We start from the raw sequence: 19,946 nt of genomic DNA on the forward strand, positions 1-19,946 counted from the left end.
GTGTAATTACAATTTCTCAGTGTGATATTTTAGGTTTTTAAATCTCAGTGTGTATTTTTTTTCGAAAAAAGGGTTTAAACATAGTTTTGACGAGAACGGCTTGCCATACATGACGAGTGATACATGTAGATGAATTACGTATACCTTGTAGATGGGATGTTATGTCAGTCATAAAGGATGTTAACTACTAACTATGCAATCATACCAATGTAATTTAATTTCTGATGTATAGCGTCATTTTGTTGGCTGACATTGTTTTGTCAATCAGCTCATAGACTTAATTTTGTCAAGTGACCGTGCCATCATCAACGTTTTTTTCCCCTCATGATTTACTCCGGCTTAAAATGAAATTTAGAATAACTATAAAGAATGACTGTTAAAAAAATATTCAAAAGTTAAGTTCTGAAATGAACAAATCATATTGAATCATACTAGGCGTCTCTAAGACAGACTGGGTACTGAACAATACCAAAGTGTACTCGTCTAAATGCAAACCTTGCTTAAAAGGTTACATATTCAACACCGTAAACAAATCGTTGAATATTGTTTTATTGGTATAAATATTGATTTTGTTATCAGTAATTTAAAACCATACTTAGTATTACACATATGTATTTTCACGCTACTAAAATCGGTCATTACCTATAGTTTTGAATCGCATGTAAGGCCATGTTTTTTTTCTCTGACTGTTAATCATGCCTTTAAACTAAATTCATTGGATATTGGATGAGTACTGATTGGTATTTCAGTCTTAGATACATAATTTTTTGTATTAGTTGTTAGTTTTTTGCTTTTAACTAGCTAACAAAAAACTGCGAGTACTCTCAGGCCTGTACTTAAGGGTTTTTTCTGTGTCTTTGTTTGATGTATTTCTATATGTATCCATCATATGAGTTAAGCTCTTTTCAACCGATTTTTATAGTGTTTTCTTATATTGCACTGTTACACGACTGGCACAGACTATTGGAGAGTTGAGTGCTCACATGTTTAATCCCACCACATTCTTTATGTGCCCGTCCCAAGTCAGGAGCCAGTTCAGTGATTGTCGTTGGTTCGTGTCGGTCATGTTTGTTTTACGTAAATTGTTTTGTTATAAATGAAGCCGTAAGTTTTCACAACTAAATTGTTTAAAATTGTCATGTCGAGTTCTTTAATAGCCGACCATACAGTACTGTTTTTTTTTTCTCATTGTTGAAGATCGTACGGTTGCCTATAATTTATTACATCCTATTCATTTGAACATTTGTGGTCTCATTGGCAATCATACCAAATATTTGTCTATCAAAGATTCTAATGCAATACAAGAAGCATGACTGTATTCATAAATTAAAGTGTATATTTCTTATTGTTTTGGAGAAGACGTTAAACTTATATCTGACCCTTTATCATTTAGAACATTAAACTTTCTAATCATACTGTACCGTGTTAATGTAAGGATGTCAAGGAAAATAGTTTTATGAATTATAGATTAAAATAGACTGAACTTTAAAAATATGTCTTAATAATTAAGTGCCAGTCCGTCTAAGAATCAGGCTGCGGTGAAACCTGAACAAACAAACACTCAAGTTCACATATATTTAAGTTCAAATATGTATAACGATGCACGAATATAACATTAGTTTTCGGTATTTCAAGTTATAATTTGGTTGAAATACACTAGAAATGAACAATCATGGGGGCTTACCCCGTAATTTGCTATCATTCTAACCAAATGTTAAAATATAATTTCTCGAATTACCAGACAAGCAGAAACGAAAGACCTGCCATTTCTAACTCAGAATGAGGGTAACATCAAAATAGGATGGGTAGGTCGGTGGGTTTTTTGCCATGTTTTGAAACATACATACATCTAAAATGGAAGTTGAAAACATTGCTGTCACCCCGGTTATTAGAAAAAGACTTCGAGACAAAATGTTTATTGGTCTCCTTCCGTATATACTAGTAGCCCGATTCTTACTAAGACTGACACTTAGTGATTTTTATTGTTACTTACTCCTTGAAAAGTTCCTATCAACAATCTGAAAACAGAGAAAACTGCAATGGAGGGTGAAAACATTGCAGTCACCCCGGCTATTAGATAAAGACTTCGAGACAAAATGTTTATTGGTCTCCTTCCGTATCTATCAGAAAGAGGAGAGAAAATAGCAGCACCTACAGCTTGTCCCAACATGATCATTGTCTGAGCCAACTCTGATCGCGCTGATCCCTCACAGACAAGGTCCCACTGAAAGTTAAAAAAAAAGAGGTTTTAAGTGTATTTATTTGTAAGGAATCGACATTCGTTTCGTGGTCATGTTTTTCGGGTTTTCATTGGATAATTTTTGGTCGGAAATGTGATTGCGTTGAGGTTTGTGAATTCTCTCCTATATATTTAAGAAGTGTCAAAGGCTATTGACATACAGTATGAGAATCCACCGACTTAAATGTTAATTAGATTATCAAAGAAAACATTGGTGAGTCGTGTTTTGGGGGGATAATGTTCCGTTCACATTTGTCTTGCCTCCCTTTCTTATATTCAAATTGGATTTATAAAACACACTGACATAATGTCTGTATTTGTTAATAGGAGCTAAATACATATAGTTTCATTTTAAACAAATTTCCCCCGACGAAACACAGTTATTTTGAAACGTCCGCATTGTGTATATGATTTGCCCGTACGCAGTCTAAACATAAGGGGAGAGTCATCTGTATTTTGGATTAAAAACATTTTTTTTTCATATTTGTTGATACTACTGCTGGTGGGCTGTTATTTTCCATGGTAACCAACATCAGTACTTCGGTGCTGACATGATTTATAACATCCTTTTATTCTTAACTATTCTGTTCAAAGATTGACTATTAATTTAGAAATTATAAAGGTCCTCCAAATTCCTCAATCAAAGTTCATCTTGGTTCAGTTTTGCTATTATGTTCATGTCCCTCTTTAAGTCATACAATTCCTGACGGATATCATAACTTGGGGTTTGCTTATTTCCTCATGCAGTTATCATCTTTTAACTCTTAATCTTATCCTTAAACTCTTAATCTTATCATTAAACTTTTAATCTAATCGTTTAAACTCTGAATCTTATCCTTAAACTTTTATTCTAATCGTTTAAACTCTGAATCTTATCCTTAAACTCTTAATCTAATCGTTTAAACTCTGAATCTTATCATTAAACTTTTAATCTAATCGTTTAAACCCTGAATCTTATCATGAAACTCTTAATCTAATCGTTTAAACTCTGAATCTTATCCTTAAACTCTTAATCTAATCGTTTAAACTCTGAATCTTATCCTTAAACTCTTAATCTAATCGTTTTAACTCTGAATCTTATCCTTAAACTCTTAATCTAACCGTTTAATCTCTGAATCTTATCATTAAACTTTTATTCTAATCGTTTAAACTCTGAATCTTATCATTAAACTGTTAATCTAATCGTTTAAACTCTGAATCTAATCCTTAAACTCTTATTATAATCGTTTAAAACTCTGAATCTTATCCTTAAACTCTTAATCTAATCGTTTAAACTCTGAATCTTATCCTTAAACTCTTAATCTAATCGTTTAATCTCTGAATCTTATCATTAAACTTTTAATCTAATCGTTTAAAACTCTGAATCTTATCCTTAAACTCCTAATCTAATCGTTTAAACTCTGAATATTATCCTTGAACTCTGAATCTAATCGTTTAAAACTCTGAATCTTATCATTAAACTCTTAATCTAATCGTTTAAACTCTGAATCTTATCATTAAACTCTTAATCTAATCGTTTAAACTATCTTATCATTAAACTCTTAATATAATCGTTTAAACTCTGAATCTTATCCTTAAACTCTTAATCTAATCGTTTAAAACTCTGAATCTTATCCTTAAACTCTGAATCTAATCGTTTAAACTCTGAATCTTATCCTTAAACTCTGAATCTAATCGTTTAAAACTCTGAATCTTATCCTTAAACTTTTAATCTAATCGTTTAAAACTCTGAATCTTATCCTTAAACTCCTAATCTAATCGTTTAAAACTCTGAATTTTATCCTTGAACTCTGAATCTAATCGTTTAAAACTCTGAATCTTATCATTAAACTCTTAATCTAATCGTTTAAACTCTGAATCTTATCATTAAACTCTTAATCTAATCGTTTAAACTATCTTATCATTAAACTCTTAATATAATCGTTTAAACTCTGAATCTTATCCTTAAACTCTGAATCTAATCGTTTAAACTCTGAATCTTATCCTTAAACTCTGAATCTAATCGTTTAAAACTCTGAATCTTATCCTTAAACTCTTAATCTAATCGTTTAAAACTCTGAATCTTATCATTAAACTCTTAATCTTATCGTTTAAACTCTGAATCTTATCCTTAAACTCTGAATCTAATCGTTTAAAACTCTGAATCTTATCCATAAACTTTTAATCTAATCGTTTAAAACTCTGAATCTTATCCTTAAACTCTTAATCTAATCGTTTAAACTCTGAATTTTATCCTTGAACTCTGAATCTAATCGTTTAAAACTCTGAATCTTATCATTAAACTCTTAATCTAATCGTTTAAACTCTGAATCTTATCATTAAACTCTTAATCTAATCGTTTAAACTATCTTATCATTAAACTCTTAATATAATCGTTTAAACTCTGAATCTTATCCTTAAACTCTGAATCTAATCGTTTAAACTCTGAATCTTATCCTTAAACTCTGAATCTAATCGTTTAAAACTCTGAATCTTATCCTTAAACTCTTAATCTAATCGTTTAAAACTCTGAATCTTATCATTAAACTCTTAATCTTATCGTTTAAACTCTGAATCTCATCATTGAACTCTGAATCTAATCGTTTAAAACTCTGAATCTTGCATTTGTGAATGTTTTTGTTTTTGTTATCTAGTGCGTCCGAAAGGATTTTATTGATTAACCTACTCCAGTTGCGCTCAACCCTAAAATTTGAAGTGAATGATGTATCAAAGTATTTATACATGAATACGTGTGAAGCTATATGAATAAAGCAAAATTTGTGTAAGGGAGTTGGAACCTTGGTCTCTTACTTATTTATAGATTTACTGACTGAGAATTTAAGAAAAGTATACTATAAATATTGTCAGTTCCGAAGCTCTGACTACTATGCTAATAATACCATCGGGAACTGATAGACTAGTCCACTGGCAGCAGTATAATTTATGACAAAATGCTATAGAAAAGCTTAGTAAAGCTTTAAAACTTATGACATTTTCAACATCCATACTAATATGTCTTCTTTTTTTTTACAATGGTAAAGGTAAATATAAAAATACATATAAAACGACCTGCATACCTCTGTAACGGTGGATCTGTCTGTTGGTATATCGTATTCATAACCATTTGGACAAGACTGTGAAAATTTATATTCAGTACCATTTGCGTTAATATCAATTTCGCACTTTCCATATTTAACATATATATCAGATAAGTTGGAAGCTGATTTGTAATGGTTATAGATCAACTCTGTTGCATTAACAGATTTACAGTTGTAATCTGGTCTGTAACCTGAAAAAAAAACAAGTTAGAAAATTTACCAAAAAATCTACATGATTTCTGAAACTACGATAAAAGGTAACAAGATGTGTTTTTGGGCACTTTTTCTGTGAAAAAAATCGGGGAATAAATGAGGAATTATAGTCAAGAAATTCTGATAAATTTTTAATCATTGTGAGTTTGTAGCAATGCGAACCCTATTTGACCCTGACTCTAACCCTAACTATGTCTCTGACCCTACCTTTCATTAAAATTCTTAACACATCATTGCACACTGAAGGAGACAAACGGAGCATTTGTTTAAGGAAACTTAATGGGGGTGACAACCGAAAAAGAAATAGGCAGTACGCAGTACAATAACGAACTATAAATATCGAAAAGTTAATAAATGAGAAAAAAAATAATGAATGCATTGCAGTGTGAATTCTTAAAATACACAGCTTTTAGTTACGTTATTCAAAACGTAACTAAAAGCTGTGTATTTTAAGAATTTAATTGACATAGATTTCGCAAAAAAAATTCAAAGAATTGAAAGTTTTTTTTTCTTCTTCAAAATCCGATATAAAAAACAATGTTGTTTCGGTTTTAATTTTTTTTTCAAAAAAAATTGTAATAGTTGCTAGGTTAAAAAAATGGTGGAGCATGACCTAGTTTTTGGACAAGTTTAGTACATTTAAAATATTGTAAGATTTAATCTAAGATTAGTAATCTTATACCTTTAGGCTCTAGCAGAACAATACACAAAATAATGAATGAATAAATGTTAAAGTCAGTATTTTTTAAGACTACTTAATTGTATTACGGTCAAGTTTATCTTTAAGATTATACTAGAACACACCCGCGAAATCGCGGGCATTCAGAGCGTGGTTGAAAGTATGTAAACTGTTGTAGGCAGAATTTTGTAAAAGATTTTGTGACTGGAAAATTTAAGGAAAGGTATCAAAAGTCATGCTTGGGGATAGGACAATTGTTCTTGTACCCCTCCTCCTTTTCTATTAATTTCAATATGGACATACATTTCAATAGTATATTATGAACATGCATTACTATAAATAAAGGGCATTTTGCTCTTTACTATCAATTCTCAGTTTATAAATCCATGATTTTTTGTAAAAGATGTTATGACTGGATAACTTCAGAAAAGGTATCAAGTCATAGGCACTTTGGGACAGGACAATTTTTTTTCTTGCCCGGCTCCTCCTTCTCTCCAATGTTCCCATTTTTTTCATCAATTTTACTAACACGGGAATAATTTTAGCGCTTATCTGTATATTATGTTCATTCATTCCTATAAAAGGGGTCTCTGACTCATTGGGGGGTTTCGATCCCGGATCCCACTTACATTATACATGTACGTAAGCCATTCTCCTTTTTTGTAATTTCCCATGTCCCGCTAGACTTCATTTACTGTTTTCACGGCACAATATTTGACTTTCACGTGTCACGCTGTAACTGCTGCGGATAATTAACTTGAAAATGATAGCAGATAGCAAATACACTTTATTCGTAGCATATGTATGTTCACTGTAAACAGAAAACGCCATCCGGAAGTATGGTCTGACTTAAAATTTCGTCCAATGACGGAAACAATATCCGAATGCTTTGAGGGTTCACGCATATTTATTAGTTAGAAATATGGTCTATGGAGGAATATTCGGAAACTTTCTTTCTGTTCATTCGGAACATTTGTTCTTCTTATCTGTATTAGCTTCCTGCAATTAAGAGCACCTCCATACGGGGTATACAATATATTTAAAACATGACAATAAAGATCTTTACACTGATCGCTAACTCACTTAATTGCTATATGACAATAAAATAAATAGTTGAAAATCTATATATAGAAAAAAAAACCGAAATAGCTATCCATACGTCTAATTTTTAAAGAATGATAATGATTCAAAACATGGACACAGGTACCTAAGTCTTCCAAAAATTCATAAAATTAATTTAGAAATAATTAATGAGGCATTGCGAACTAATCAACAAGCAGCCGCGGATCCAGGAATTTGGAAAGGAGGGGGCGAAGTGTTTAAAAGATCGGAGATCGGAGCGAGGCGAAAAAAAATTTGGAACCTTTTTGGGGCTTAAAAACATAAAATAAGTGTAAAATGCACTTTTTAAACGGTTCCTGGCGTGGGGCATGTATATTCTATAGTTGCTGTAAAGTGTAAGGGTTAAACATTTGTTATGCTGTATTCTCCCTACTGATTGTCTATCATAAAATGATAGTATGGATCCAAATCTATGTACTGATATATTTGATGTGGGACTTGTCAGTTAAAAATAGACATGGAAAATCCTCGTTTGTCATTTGTTGTACATGTATGTTAAGTAAGCATAATCTCACAGATTTCTTGTTTTAAACAAGAAATACGCTGGGTTATAATATTTGATGAACTTTACAATACGACCGACACGAGTTAAAAAAGTCAAACAAGCAATGTTTATCCAAATGTTTGGTTGATATGTTTCACCCAAGAAAATTAAGGGAGGTGAGGGGTTCAAAATCAACCAAAGGCTACGAATTAGTCTAAAATGACAACGAATTTATGAATGACGGTCGACAAATGGAGACATAAAGGACACACTCAGCAGTCAGGTTGCAGTCTGGTCTTGAAAAAAGTATCCAATATATCAGTTCGGCGAAACAGACATTCCGGTCAGACATACAACCCCGGCCTAAAAAAAATACGCCCGGTTTTTTATTCATCATGTTCCTTTAATGCTTAATAATTCTGTTGGAAATTTTCGTTCTAATTGCAAAAAAAAATGGATAAGATTATTGTTTTCAATCCAGATACGGCCAGAATTTTTATTTAATGCAAAAATCAGTATTTTTTTTTCTTTCAAATACCTTAGGCTGCCTTCTCAAATCAAATGGTTCGTACCTTAGACTTTAAATCTATCTAGGGCTTATACTGACTGGGGATCATTATTCAGCTATCATGTTATTTTAAAATAGGCTGGGGCGTTTGGGGTTAAACATGTTTTCGTAGGTAAATAATATTGCTGTGGAATTGTTTTTCATGAGAGGGTAATATAGTATTACTTTCTGTTTGGTTGAATTGCGAAATAGAAGTCACTACGTTCTTTCTCAATCCTGTGTCGCTTTGAATGTATCATGGTTGTCATCAGGCCTCAGCCTAAGCAATGTGTTACTGTAATTTGAATGTCAAAATGACTGAGTGAAGTTTTTTTTTGACGCACTGGTCAACTCCATCATAGCGAATCACTTGACTTTGACATAATCAGTAAAATCCAGAGAAAAATATCTTTATAAGTAAAGAATTGTCGCATAAAAATTAAATACGCGGGAAACGGCAAAGTTCACGAAGTCTAGTCTGATTTATCATTTTACAAAAAAAAGTCGTACGCCCTCTACGCCCCCCTCTGGATCCGCCACTGACAAGTATGATACAATGTACATTAAAGGGAAACTTCGCAAAAAAATGAAAATTTTATATTATGTTTATTTGATATGAATAATCATAGATTTGTTAAAATTATTGTTCAATTCTTCTAGATGAGTGATTAAAATCAAAATCAAAATCCCACTATCACTTCTCGACTTATCGCCATTTTGACGGCATCTCCGATACAAATTGTCACGTGGTGAGTATATTTGAATAAAATATCTGAATACCACAAAGCGAAAAAACAAGCATGGCATATCGTATATTCAGTATCAAAATGACTTGTCAAGCGTACGGATGTTCAACTCGGAGTTCCCATGGCATAAGCTTACACACTTTCCCAGATCCTGCAAAAAAGAAAGAGTTGTACCAGACGTGGATGATTAACCTAAACCTAACACCAACCACCTTTACTCACAACAAGTTCAAGAAAGTGTGTGCAGACCATTTTGAAGCATCTTGTTTCGATGGAAATTTGATGGTAATTATGATTTTTCTCATGAATGTTTTTATTGCTATTTCTTTCCAGCCTGGTTGAAAGATATTTTCAGATAAATGTAGTTTCAGATATTTTCAGATAAATGTAGTTTCGACATTCATGCATTAGTAACAGATTTTGTTGTTTACAAGTAGTATTTTAGTAAACGGGTAAAAAGGTCACAGACAAAAAGTCACAACAAATTAAATTTGTTGATAATTTGTGAATATATACAGGAAAAAAATCTTCAAATATTATATTATTTATTATATTTATTCAATTTAAGTTTATGAACTTGTTTAAAATAATAGATATTTGATTTAATCATGCAAGGGGGTATATACTTCTTGGCACAATGAAGCCATAAAAGGTACCTAGCCACTTCGGCATTTTGATTTTATAACAATCATGTGATGTCATTTATATCAACTTAATAAATTCTGTTTAAAACTTGCTTTAAAAATAATATTTCAGGACAAACCAAAAAAGAATTAATTAATTTATACGTTTACTCGAAACTGAATTATATATGACGTTTTGTTATTAGGTGCAAAAAAAACGTAAATTGTACATAAAAAAATAAAAATTACGTAAAACATTTAAAGGTTCATTTGCTTAAAATAATAATGGTTTAAAAATAAGACTTTATTTACATGTAGTATAATTACAGATGCTGTTTAACCCCTCCCCCCCCCCTTTCCCGCCTTTTCCATATTGCCCCATAGAAAAGGTTGAAAGGGTGATGGGTATATGGGAGCGTATGTCTTCCCCGATTCGTGTGGAAACGGAAACTTAATAGATCTTACCACCCCCTTGTTATGCTTTTTATTTGTCTACTAGGTCAACCCAGTTGCGTGGTCCTACAAGTTAAGGCTAAGCAGTTTCGGGATATAAAATGTCGACAGCTAGGCTAACGAAATTTGTAATGATTTATTGTCAATCGTAGGAGTAATTTTTCTTACTATATTTATGATAGGAATACATCTAGTGGGTGGACACTAATTTGGAAGTTGTTAAAGCATATAATTATTCTAATGATTTTTTCGAAAATACTATGCAAAAAAAGTCTTTTATCTGTAATAGATTTTATTAATTTCGGGTACTTTACTCTAATATGAAAACCGACGATCTTTTGAATGTTTGCCAGAGGTCGTGTAATAGTGTCACATTCAGGTATTCTAGATACTTCCTGCAGGCTAATAAACTGCATGGTGACATTACACAATTCCGGACCCAGCTGTTTTACCCAGGTGTGCACAGGTAAAAGTGCCATCAAAAATATAGTCAGGTGTATTATACATCCTGTTAACAATGTATGCCCCTAATATGATTGAAATACACAAATCCGTCCAAATATGAAATTAAGAGTTTAAAATTTATATCCACAGGCTGAATAATTCTGACATGTGCAAAGACAGAAACAATAACACCGTAAATTAATAATTTTGACTTCGGCTTCTAAATTAATGTGTAGAAGATTATCTAGTACTGTACACGTACCATGTAAAATGATTTCTTTTTGAATTTTCAATTGTACAAGAGATTTACTTTTCGGGATGGATCCAGTCACATTAAAAAGGAGGGTTCCAACTACATGTCTCACTTCAAATGCATTGATCGGCCAAAAAACAAGGGGGGGGGGGGGAGGGGGGGGGGGAGGGGGGTCCAACCCCGAAACCACTCCCTCTGGGTCCGCCAATGCTTTTGTACACAATAACTTTCATTATGTTTTGTCAGATTGTTTTATTTGCTTATCAAATGTTTAATTTAAGTTATGGTCTTGAGTTGTAATGAATAATTTAAGAAAAAGAAAACTTCATCATTTTACAACTTTGTTTGGAGTAAATCCTAGAGAATTTAACCGAGAATTATGGATGACTATCTTATACTTTCTTGTCCTATTTCCGATATAAGCGGGCGCATTTACGAAATATTTTGCACTTAGGAAATTTGCGTTTACTTGTATGTGAAGAGACAAGCATGCGCAATTATGACACGAAGATGATACTTAGTTTGTGGTTGTCTCTAGATACGGTATTCGTTTGTCTTTCTGTACATGTACATTCAATATTTCAAATGAGTTGTCATTTTTTCAATATAAGATTTTCACAACACAAAAACACACCCGCGAAATCGGTGGGCATTTCCAGCTTTTAAGCTGTTGTAGGATGATTTATTGAAAAAAGATTTTATGTCTGGAGAAAAGGATATATCAGAAGCTTTCTTCCTTTTTGCCAAAGTCCGTTATTTGTTTCCTTTTCTGTTAAATTACATTATTTTCGAGTTTCTGACATGAGACTTACTCTTCCCCTTTGCTACAAGGCATTTCTTGGTAAAAGTCAAATTATGTTAAAAATTTTGCACCGCTTCAAACTTGGAATAAATGTAACTGCTTATAGACCACGAACAGAGTGAATTAATTGTGGTCTGAAGCCTTCGCCCCGTTGTTCTATGAACATACAAATATGTTATAAATAATATCACTGCTATAATTATATTTCGTATGTGACTTTTTGTCCTCCGATCTTGTTTCTGTGATACAGTCATTACAAAGGGATACCTACATTGTGCCTATTCCCATTTGTGCAAACCCGTTTTCATCCCATCATGCAGTATACTATGACTTTCCATACCATTTTTTACGTAATTGTTTTGAGTGCTAAGACTGATAACAGCGACATAATCATGTGGCAGAAGTGAAAATATTGAGACAGAGTAACTAATGAATGACCTTTTCATATTTCAGGGCAGGTTAATAGGCTTCACACCTAGACATCGAAGACTGAAGTCAGATGCAGTACCAACACTGTTCGCATACAACCAAGGCTTGAGAGATGATGACAGTAATTCACAAACAAGAAAAAGAGTGTTGCTTGAGGTGAAAATTTCTCCATGTTCGAATCTTTCCTACTGTTAAATGAATGTGATGTTGGCAGATCAAAAATAAATATTTTAAAGGAAGAGGATTACAATAAAAGCTTTAAATAATTATAAATAACATTTAAAATAGAAATGTTTTAAATAATTCTAGCGTTAAAACACAATATTATACTTCCAGACTATTCCAGTACATTATGAGTTTGGTAAAAAGTGTCTCATTGACAATCATACAACATTCCTATTTATATGAAGCAATTTCCAAGTTTTAAAGGTTTGACTACATACCCCGGTTTGAACAGTAGAACATACTTGTCTCATTTGAAAAAAATGCCAATTTTGGTCTTACTCTTTGTTCATCTTTTATCATTGCCTTATAATGTTCTACTTTATTCCAACAGATGCCACTACCAATTGTCAATGGGGTCAATGATAACAGAGGGAATTCAGTCATGACAGAAAGTAAAGGTATTTATTAAAATATTTATTCCATATGAAAATCTCCAGGAACTATAGACTTGCCTGCACGTCTCAGAGGCGGATTTAGGGGGGGCCAGGGGGCCCGGGCCCGGGCCCCCCCTTTTTGGAAAAAAATTTGGTTGCTTATATAGGGAATCACTGAAGCGTGACCGGAGCGGGCCCCCTCTTAGGTCAGTCAGTGGGCCCCCACTTATGAAAATTTCTGGATCCGCCACTGCGTCTAACTAAAATGAAGAAGAAATATTCTTATTTATTATTTTCATAATTTAAAACAAGTTAACTTATTAAACCACAGTTGTGATAACAAAGTCTCCGAAATCGGAGTCAAATTTGTGGGAAAAATCGGGTGGGTTATATAGGAAATCACTGAAGCGTGACTGGAGCGGGGCTTACGACCGATCATCAATAGGTGTAACTCTCCCACGAGATGGATTGAGATTGAGAAATAAATTGACCTAATATAAAACCATTATTGAAGAGGCATAACTTTTGAATTCTAGATACAACAGATTTCATTAATAAAATAGAGTCACACAAGATAAAAAGGGAATGCATTCTTATTGCCTATGATAATAATGATGATGTAACGTAAATGTACACAAATATAATCATTGACAATTTGTTAATTTAAAAGAAATGGTTATCAATGCAGAAGAATTAATTGATACACAAGAATATCTTTTAAAGATTCCCAACAAAAAAGGTTTAACTGCATTTGTTAAATTATTTCTAAGAAACAATGAATTTGGGTTTAATGGACAGTTATACACACAAGTTATACATGTAAGAGCGCCCATGGGTGGTATATTTTCACCATTATGCACATATCTTCATCAAATTAATGGCAATTTTTTGTACTAAACAACGAAAAACAGACACGATAATAAGCACAAAAAAACAACAACAACAAAAACAGGCTCCTGATTTTGGACAGGTATATTAGGTATACATGTATAAGCAGCAAATTGAATGTATTAGCTGGATTCAAACCCATTTGTAATGTGGAACATTCCACATTCTATGAAACAAAATCCCGCTGCAAATGTTTGCACCTGTCCTTAGTCAGGAATCTGATGTACAGTAATTGTCGTCTGTTTATGTAGTTCATACGTGTTTCTCGTTTCTCGTTTTTATATAGATTACACCGTTAGTTTTCCAATTTATAGAATGGTTTTATACAGTATATACTAGTAATTTTTGGGGCCCTTTATAGCTTGCTGTTCGGTGTGAGCCAAGGCTCTGTGTTAAATGCCGTTCAATGGTTTGAACTATAATGGTTTACTTTTATAAATTGTTGCTTGGATGGAGAGTTGTCTCATTGGCACTCATATCTCTATTTAATATGGGGTTTTTTAACAGAAAAATAAAAAAAATGACTGAGGGACTGAAGTATCACCTCTTCTAATAAGAGCCCTAGAAGTGTCATCCATTGGTAGTAGTTTGACCTTTCACGTTGGTAAAAATTAATATCGAAATAAAAACAACATTTATCTCCTCACTTTATATTTAACACCACTCAACATACCCAATTTACAATAAAAAGAAAATATTATCCTCCACAAACATGATAATGAAAGCACTGAGATATAATAAATTTACAATTCAGTTGAAATAAGAATTAGCATAATTTTTTTTTTTTTAAAAGCAACTTGTTTCTTGTTTTTCTCCCAAAATGGCTCAATCTGAATAATCTTAAGAATGGATGACAAATGCGACTATATGCACTGTACCTATAGGACACAGAGGCATGATGATTAATTTATTGTGGAAAGAAGAGAAGCGACACACAAAATGAGGTCTTCTCGTTTAATAGTATAGATTATATGCATTCACTCATGATTTTGGATGTAGGTTAAAAAGACACAATCTGCGTGGGCGTGATCATAGATGAACATATGAAATGCATGTCTATATAGCACAGGATAAATTTCTTTGAATTGCAAACCTTTCACAAGTTATTGGTTGTTGCTTAACGTTTGGTGTTTTTATCATAAAATTATATTGATGTAACCATGATATATATATAAAATTGAGAATGGAAATGGGGAATGTGTCAAAGAGACAACAACCCGCCCAAATAAAAAACAACAGCAGAGGGTCACCAACAGGTCTTCAATGTAGCGAGAAATTCCCGCACCCGGAGGCGTCCTTCAGCTGGCCCCTAAACAAATATATACTAGTCCAGTGATATATATAGTATACTTCCTTTTTTTATTTATTCAAACACCTTATAGGTCACCTTATGGCTCTCAATGATGAACTTTAAACTTATTTTAGTCCGTTTTTTTTATATATAACTTTCGGTCAAATCATGTAAAGTGTTAAAACGTATCTTTCTATTGGTACCAGGAATATTTATCGTGCATCATGTTTTCGTTTAGTTTCATATTTTTTTGCGTAGATCTTCACTGAATCATTACATGATCTTATAGAATCGTTGCTGGCAAATTCTTTTAAGCACGATAGGGTGCTTTTTTTTAATATTGCAGTCTTTTGTCTTTGTTATATACATTTGTTGATTAACACAGTTTTAGGTTTGAGCTAACTATAAACAGTCCAAATCCATCATACTTTCCATAATGCCTGTACCAAGTCAGGAATATAACAGTTCGATGTTTTTGTTGATACGTTTGTACAGGTACAAAATATGATTTCTTCTACTATATCAGTGAATTATCTCAAGTCTATAATCATTCTAGATGCATCTGTATATTCATGTATTGATATGACAGAAATGCAAACATATAGATAACAATAATTGCCAATCACGTTTGGTTTATTTTCACATGTGGATCATCTTGTTCAGTTCTGGTCATCTAATGACATGACTGTTCTAAATATTTGGGAAGAAAACAGGGCTATCTGACTAAATGCCAAGAATACATACTAAATAAATCATCGTTTCTTATATCAGTTCAGGATAACGTTTAGATTTGATGGAATCGTTTTTTTTCTGACGAATGTAAACATTATTTTATGAAAAGTTTTATTCATGTGTTTTTCAAAATTAATCAAACTTTTAACAAATTTCCTATCTTTTTTACAAACCATGAGACAAGTATGACGATAAAAAAAATGTGTTATAGGATCTGGAGAAATATGAAAACACGAATTTATATAGCAGTGGCGGATCCAGAAATTTTCATAAGGGGAGCCCACTGACAGCTATAAGAGGGAGTCCGCTTAAGTCATTCCCTAAATAGTCAACAAAATTTTTCCTACAAAAGAGGAGCAGCCCATCTGCCCCCTAAATCAGCCACTGCATAGAATCTGCATTACATCTCTAGAGAAATTAATATTTCACAATTGCATTTTTTTAATACGACAAAATCAAATTCTAGGATAAGTTCGTATGTGCTAAATATATGACTATTTCAAATATGTAAATTTTTTGTTGTTGATTAGTTTAACATGATTATGATATTGAGCTACAGTTTTGAAGCTTACGTTAATAATGATATGCATTATTAGTGCATATAATACACATGTATACCCTTTTAATCTTTTCTTTTGTTATAAGCTTAAAAGAACTTATTTCCTTTAAATATTTATTTAAACTTTTCGATTCTATAGATTTGATTTATACAGTACATGTATTTCATATTGTGATTGTCGTTCTTATTAGCTAGTTGTCTTGGGAGCTATTATATTTCTGTGCATTGTTGTTTCTCTATTCAACAAATGAATACACCGTTAAATATAAAAGCATAGTATATCTAACACGTCTTTTTAAATCAATGAACACAAAGAATTTAATTCAAACATTCAACATTCAGTCTTCGTAATGCAATCGCTATTTGACACAGAAATGCAGTCTCTCATCAGGATTTGGCAAATGCAAATCTATAATCTACAGAAGATATTGAACTGTACTTTATACCATTTCCATTTGCTATGTTTAAATGATCAGTTAAAGTCTATACAGTGAAACCGGTTTAAACCGAACCTCTTCGGGACTTAAGGTTTTGTTCGATTTTGACCGATGTTCGGTTTTATCAGGTTCAGAACGCACATAATTTGATATGATGGTGCTTACGAACATGTTTGGTTTATACAGGTTTTCGGTTTATACAGGATTCGGCTTAGTCAGGTTTCACTGTAATAGTGATTTAACCTATTTAAATGGTAATTAAACATTGGAAAACTGATAGTTGCATAGGAATGAATATCATAAAATCACTTTATCATTTTTTTGTCGAATTTAAAATTTTAATTTATGCAGACATGACAAAAAGACAGTACATTATTTAAGTTTAACCCGTTACTTCCTATTTCTATTTCTCTAAAGCGTGCACATGTTTAAGGCCGTGTGACGTCTATGTCATTTGGTCTCTCCCGGAGAGTTGTCTCATCGGTAATTTTACCACCTCTTCTTAATTTTGTACATAGTTAAAATAAAACATTTATAATATACACAAGAGCCATTTATGTATCTCTTAAAAGAGTTACGAAAGACTATTAAAACAATCAGCATTTTTCTTAATTGTTTTTGCAATTGTTTTGGAAATTAAGTGAATAAAAAAATCTTTAAAGAAGCAAAAAATTTAAAAGTGAAGTTAAAAATATTTCATATCCTGAAAATGCCATGTGATAGATATTATTCTTCCAAACATGCAAAAAAAAAATCTTTAAAAAAATGAAATATTGATTTGATTAATTAAATACAATAATGGAGAATTGTACCACATCTTGTTATGCCGGGGCCATTTAGAGATTACTATCATTTAGAGATTACTTTAGGTATTGAAATCAAGTTCAAGCTCAAATCTGTATATTGGTAACTCTCAGACACATACAGTGTTACAAGAGGAATTCAATACATATAATCAAATGGAATGTTATCAGATTTGTTCATTGCGGAATACCATATGGTGACCAGTTCTTGTGTACATTTTTGTTCTTTGGTATCTTTTGATCTGTTTGGTAATCATATCACATCTACTTCTTCTCATGTGCACGCCTTTTATACATTAGTATTTTTCTCTTCTTATATCCAGAACAGAAAAAGTTGAGCAAATTTCCTTTACTGAAAAATTCTCAAATACTGAAAACGCATGGAAAATTGCACTGGTGAACTCAAATTTTAAGAGGAAAATAATGACCTGAACTTTACACCATCTCAGTTTGTTATATTAATACGGTCATTGGTCAAACTTAAATCAGCGATTAGACCTATTTTAAAACTCCTTCGCAGTATACTTTTAAACTTTATAACATTTAAATCTCACTTGTTACATTTAGATTAAAACACATTTAAAACCTTATCGTATATGTACATGAAAGACCCCCCCCCCCCCTCTTTTTCCTCTTTTCCTTTTAGAAAAAAATCGTTTTAATTCAACATATTGCTAGGATTTTCGATTATCCTTTTATCCCTCGAGTCGAATTTCGTATGTATGTCGTATTCACGTACATTTGTAAATTCAAATATATTTGGATTAAGTTCAAATAAATGTGATATATCAAATTTTGTTTAAAATCTCAAAAAAAAAAAAAAAAAAAAATAAGATTCCACCATTTTATACATATGCTTTCCAATAAAAAAAAAACCAAACAAACAAACAAAATATTTTCGTGCAAATAATTATGCTGTTATTGAAATAAAGTGGGAAAATACAAAAAAAAATATGTTACGTTTATTTTTGTATTTATTGTAGACTAATAAGTGACCAGAAAGACGCACAAAAAAAGAATAGAAAAAGACAAAAATTTAAATGAACGTAAGAAAAAACACTTTATTCATATGAATTATCGGAAAAAAATAATTAGTTTAAAAAAAATTAACTGGAAGATTACTTACTGATATAGTTTGCCGCTATCAAATGAAAAGCATTTTCCAACATAAATACAAACAGCATAGACAACTGAAACTTCTGATATCTACCAACATTTCCAAGCGCCTGTAAGACATGATCAACATCAGTACCTGGATCCATATCAAATGAATCAAGTCATCTATGCACAAATGTCTAAAGAACTGAGCCTAGTTCTGGTTGTTACGTTCCTAAATACTTGTTTTTATGGAAGGCAAATATAGTTATATTCTTACTTTTATGGAACGTCACGTTGACAAATTTAAATCTAAGCTTTTAAAGAGAAAAAAATATATCTCTTAACCTAGATAGGCGTTTTGTTATGGCGTACTTTAATTATTTACATTCGATATGCCATATTCATCGCTTTTACACACCATAATCTTGCATTAAGTGAAACTCGAATAGAATTAAGAACTTAATCAGCGAACAATAAAATTCCAAAATTAGTAGATGACAGCACATTCGTAAAATCATACAAGTGAAATGAATAAACAGGCTACTACGTATTTTTATCGAGTGAAATAAAAAGAATGTTTTACTCGTTGTGACCATTTTCTATATAAAAAAAACCAATGAATTATTTGTGCTGTTTCATTCCATAATCCCTTAACATACTATTTGACAATCAATATATTTTTGAAAATACTTTTAACCCATTGAATAGATTTACAATCATTTTTCCCTCACTTTTTGGTGCTTATTTTTCATTGGACAATATTGACGTCATTGACTTTTCGCGTTTCTTGGATTTTTTCCCTTGGTAAAATACAACTTTGAAATAACTGCTAACTGTTTATAATTTTCAAAGTCAGTTTTCAAATAAAAATTACTTAACAGGAGCAAATAATTTAGAAAAGTAGAAACGTGTACATGAAAAAGAAATTTGTATAGATCTAAAACTAAAAAATCAATTCAAATGTATGGAATATATGTACGTCGTCGTGTTCCTGATCTCGAAATATTTTAATGCACTGTTATGCATTTTTAGTTAAAGTCTAGTGCATTAGGAATTTTTGAGTTGTATTGTTTGGCATATTATTACACTTAATAACTGGTAAAAACTTAATGTTGTTCTTTCGATTTCAACTATTGCCCTCGGGTACGCCTCGATCATTAGTTGCTGTCGTAGACAAACCTCTTACTATTACGAAAATACTTTAAAAAAAACCCAACTATTACGCTCAATACTTATCTTTATGTATTTACTATTTCACATTCGATCGGAAATGAAAAAGAGGGTTGAAAGATGCGGAAGAAAGGCAACAAACGACCATAGACAAACAACAGTTAAGAAAACAAAGTTTGAAAAACATGAAAATTGGGGGTTCTCCGGAAGGGATCGTTGTGAAAGAAATAGAAAGTTCATTATTGGAAAATTATTATA

At 31.9% G+C, this 19,946-nt stretch overlaps 1 protein-coding gene and 1 long non-coding RNA gene across 2 annotated transcripts in view; one reads left to right on the forward strand and one right to left on the reverse strand.

Annotated features, from left to right (window-relative positions):
* The window catches only part of LOC139519934 (solute carrier family 22 member 6-A-like), a 36,745-nt gene extending 17,847 nt beyond the window's left edge, over positions 1 to 18,898 (reverse strand). The window contains exons 1-3 of the mRNA XM_071312252.1: positions 18,547 to 18,898; positions 5,296 to 5,507; positions 1,994 to 2,224 (exon numbers count right to left, since the gene is read on the reverse strand). Of these exons, the coding sequence (XP_071168353.1) occupies positions 1,994 to 2,224; positions 5,296 to 5,507; positions 18,547 to 18,682 (579 nt within the window). The 5' untranslated portion in view covers positions 18,683 to 18,898. The remainder of the gene's footprint in view (positions 1 to 1,993; positions 2,225 to 5,295; positions 5,508 to 18,546) is intronic.
* On the forward strand, positions 11,779 to 12,734 carry LOC139518464 (uncharacterized). The gene is made up of 2 exons (XR_011663358.1): positions 11,779 to 12,267; positions 12,668 to 12,734. It is a non-coding gene; the product is annotated as an uncharacterized lncRNA (long non-coding RNA).
* Positions 18,899 to 19,946: the final 1,048 nt, after the last annotated feature.

This window comes from Mytilus edulis, chromosome 4 (assembly GCF_963676685.1).
Source record: "Mytilus edulis chromosome 4, xbMytEdul2.2, whole genome shotgun sequence".
NCBI lineage: Eukaryota > Metazoa > Mollusca > Bivalvia > Mytilida > Mytilidae > Mytilus > Mytilus edulis.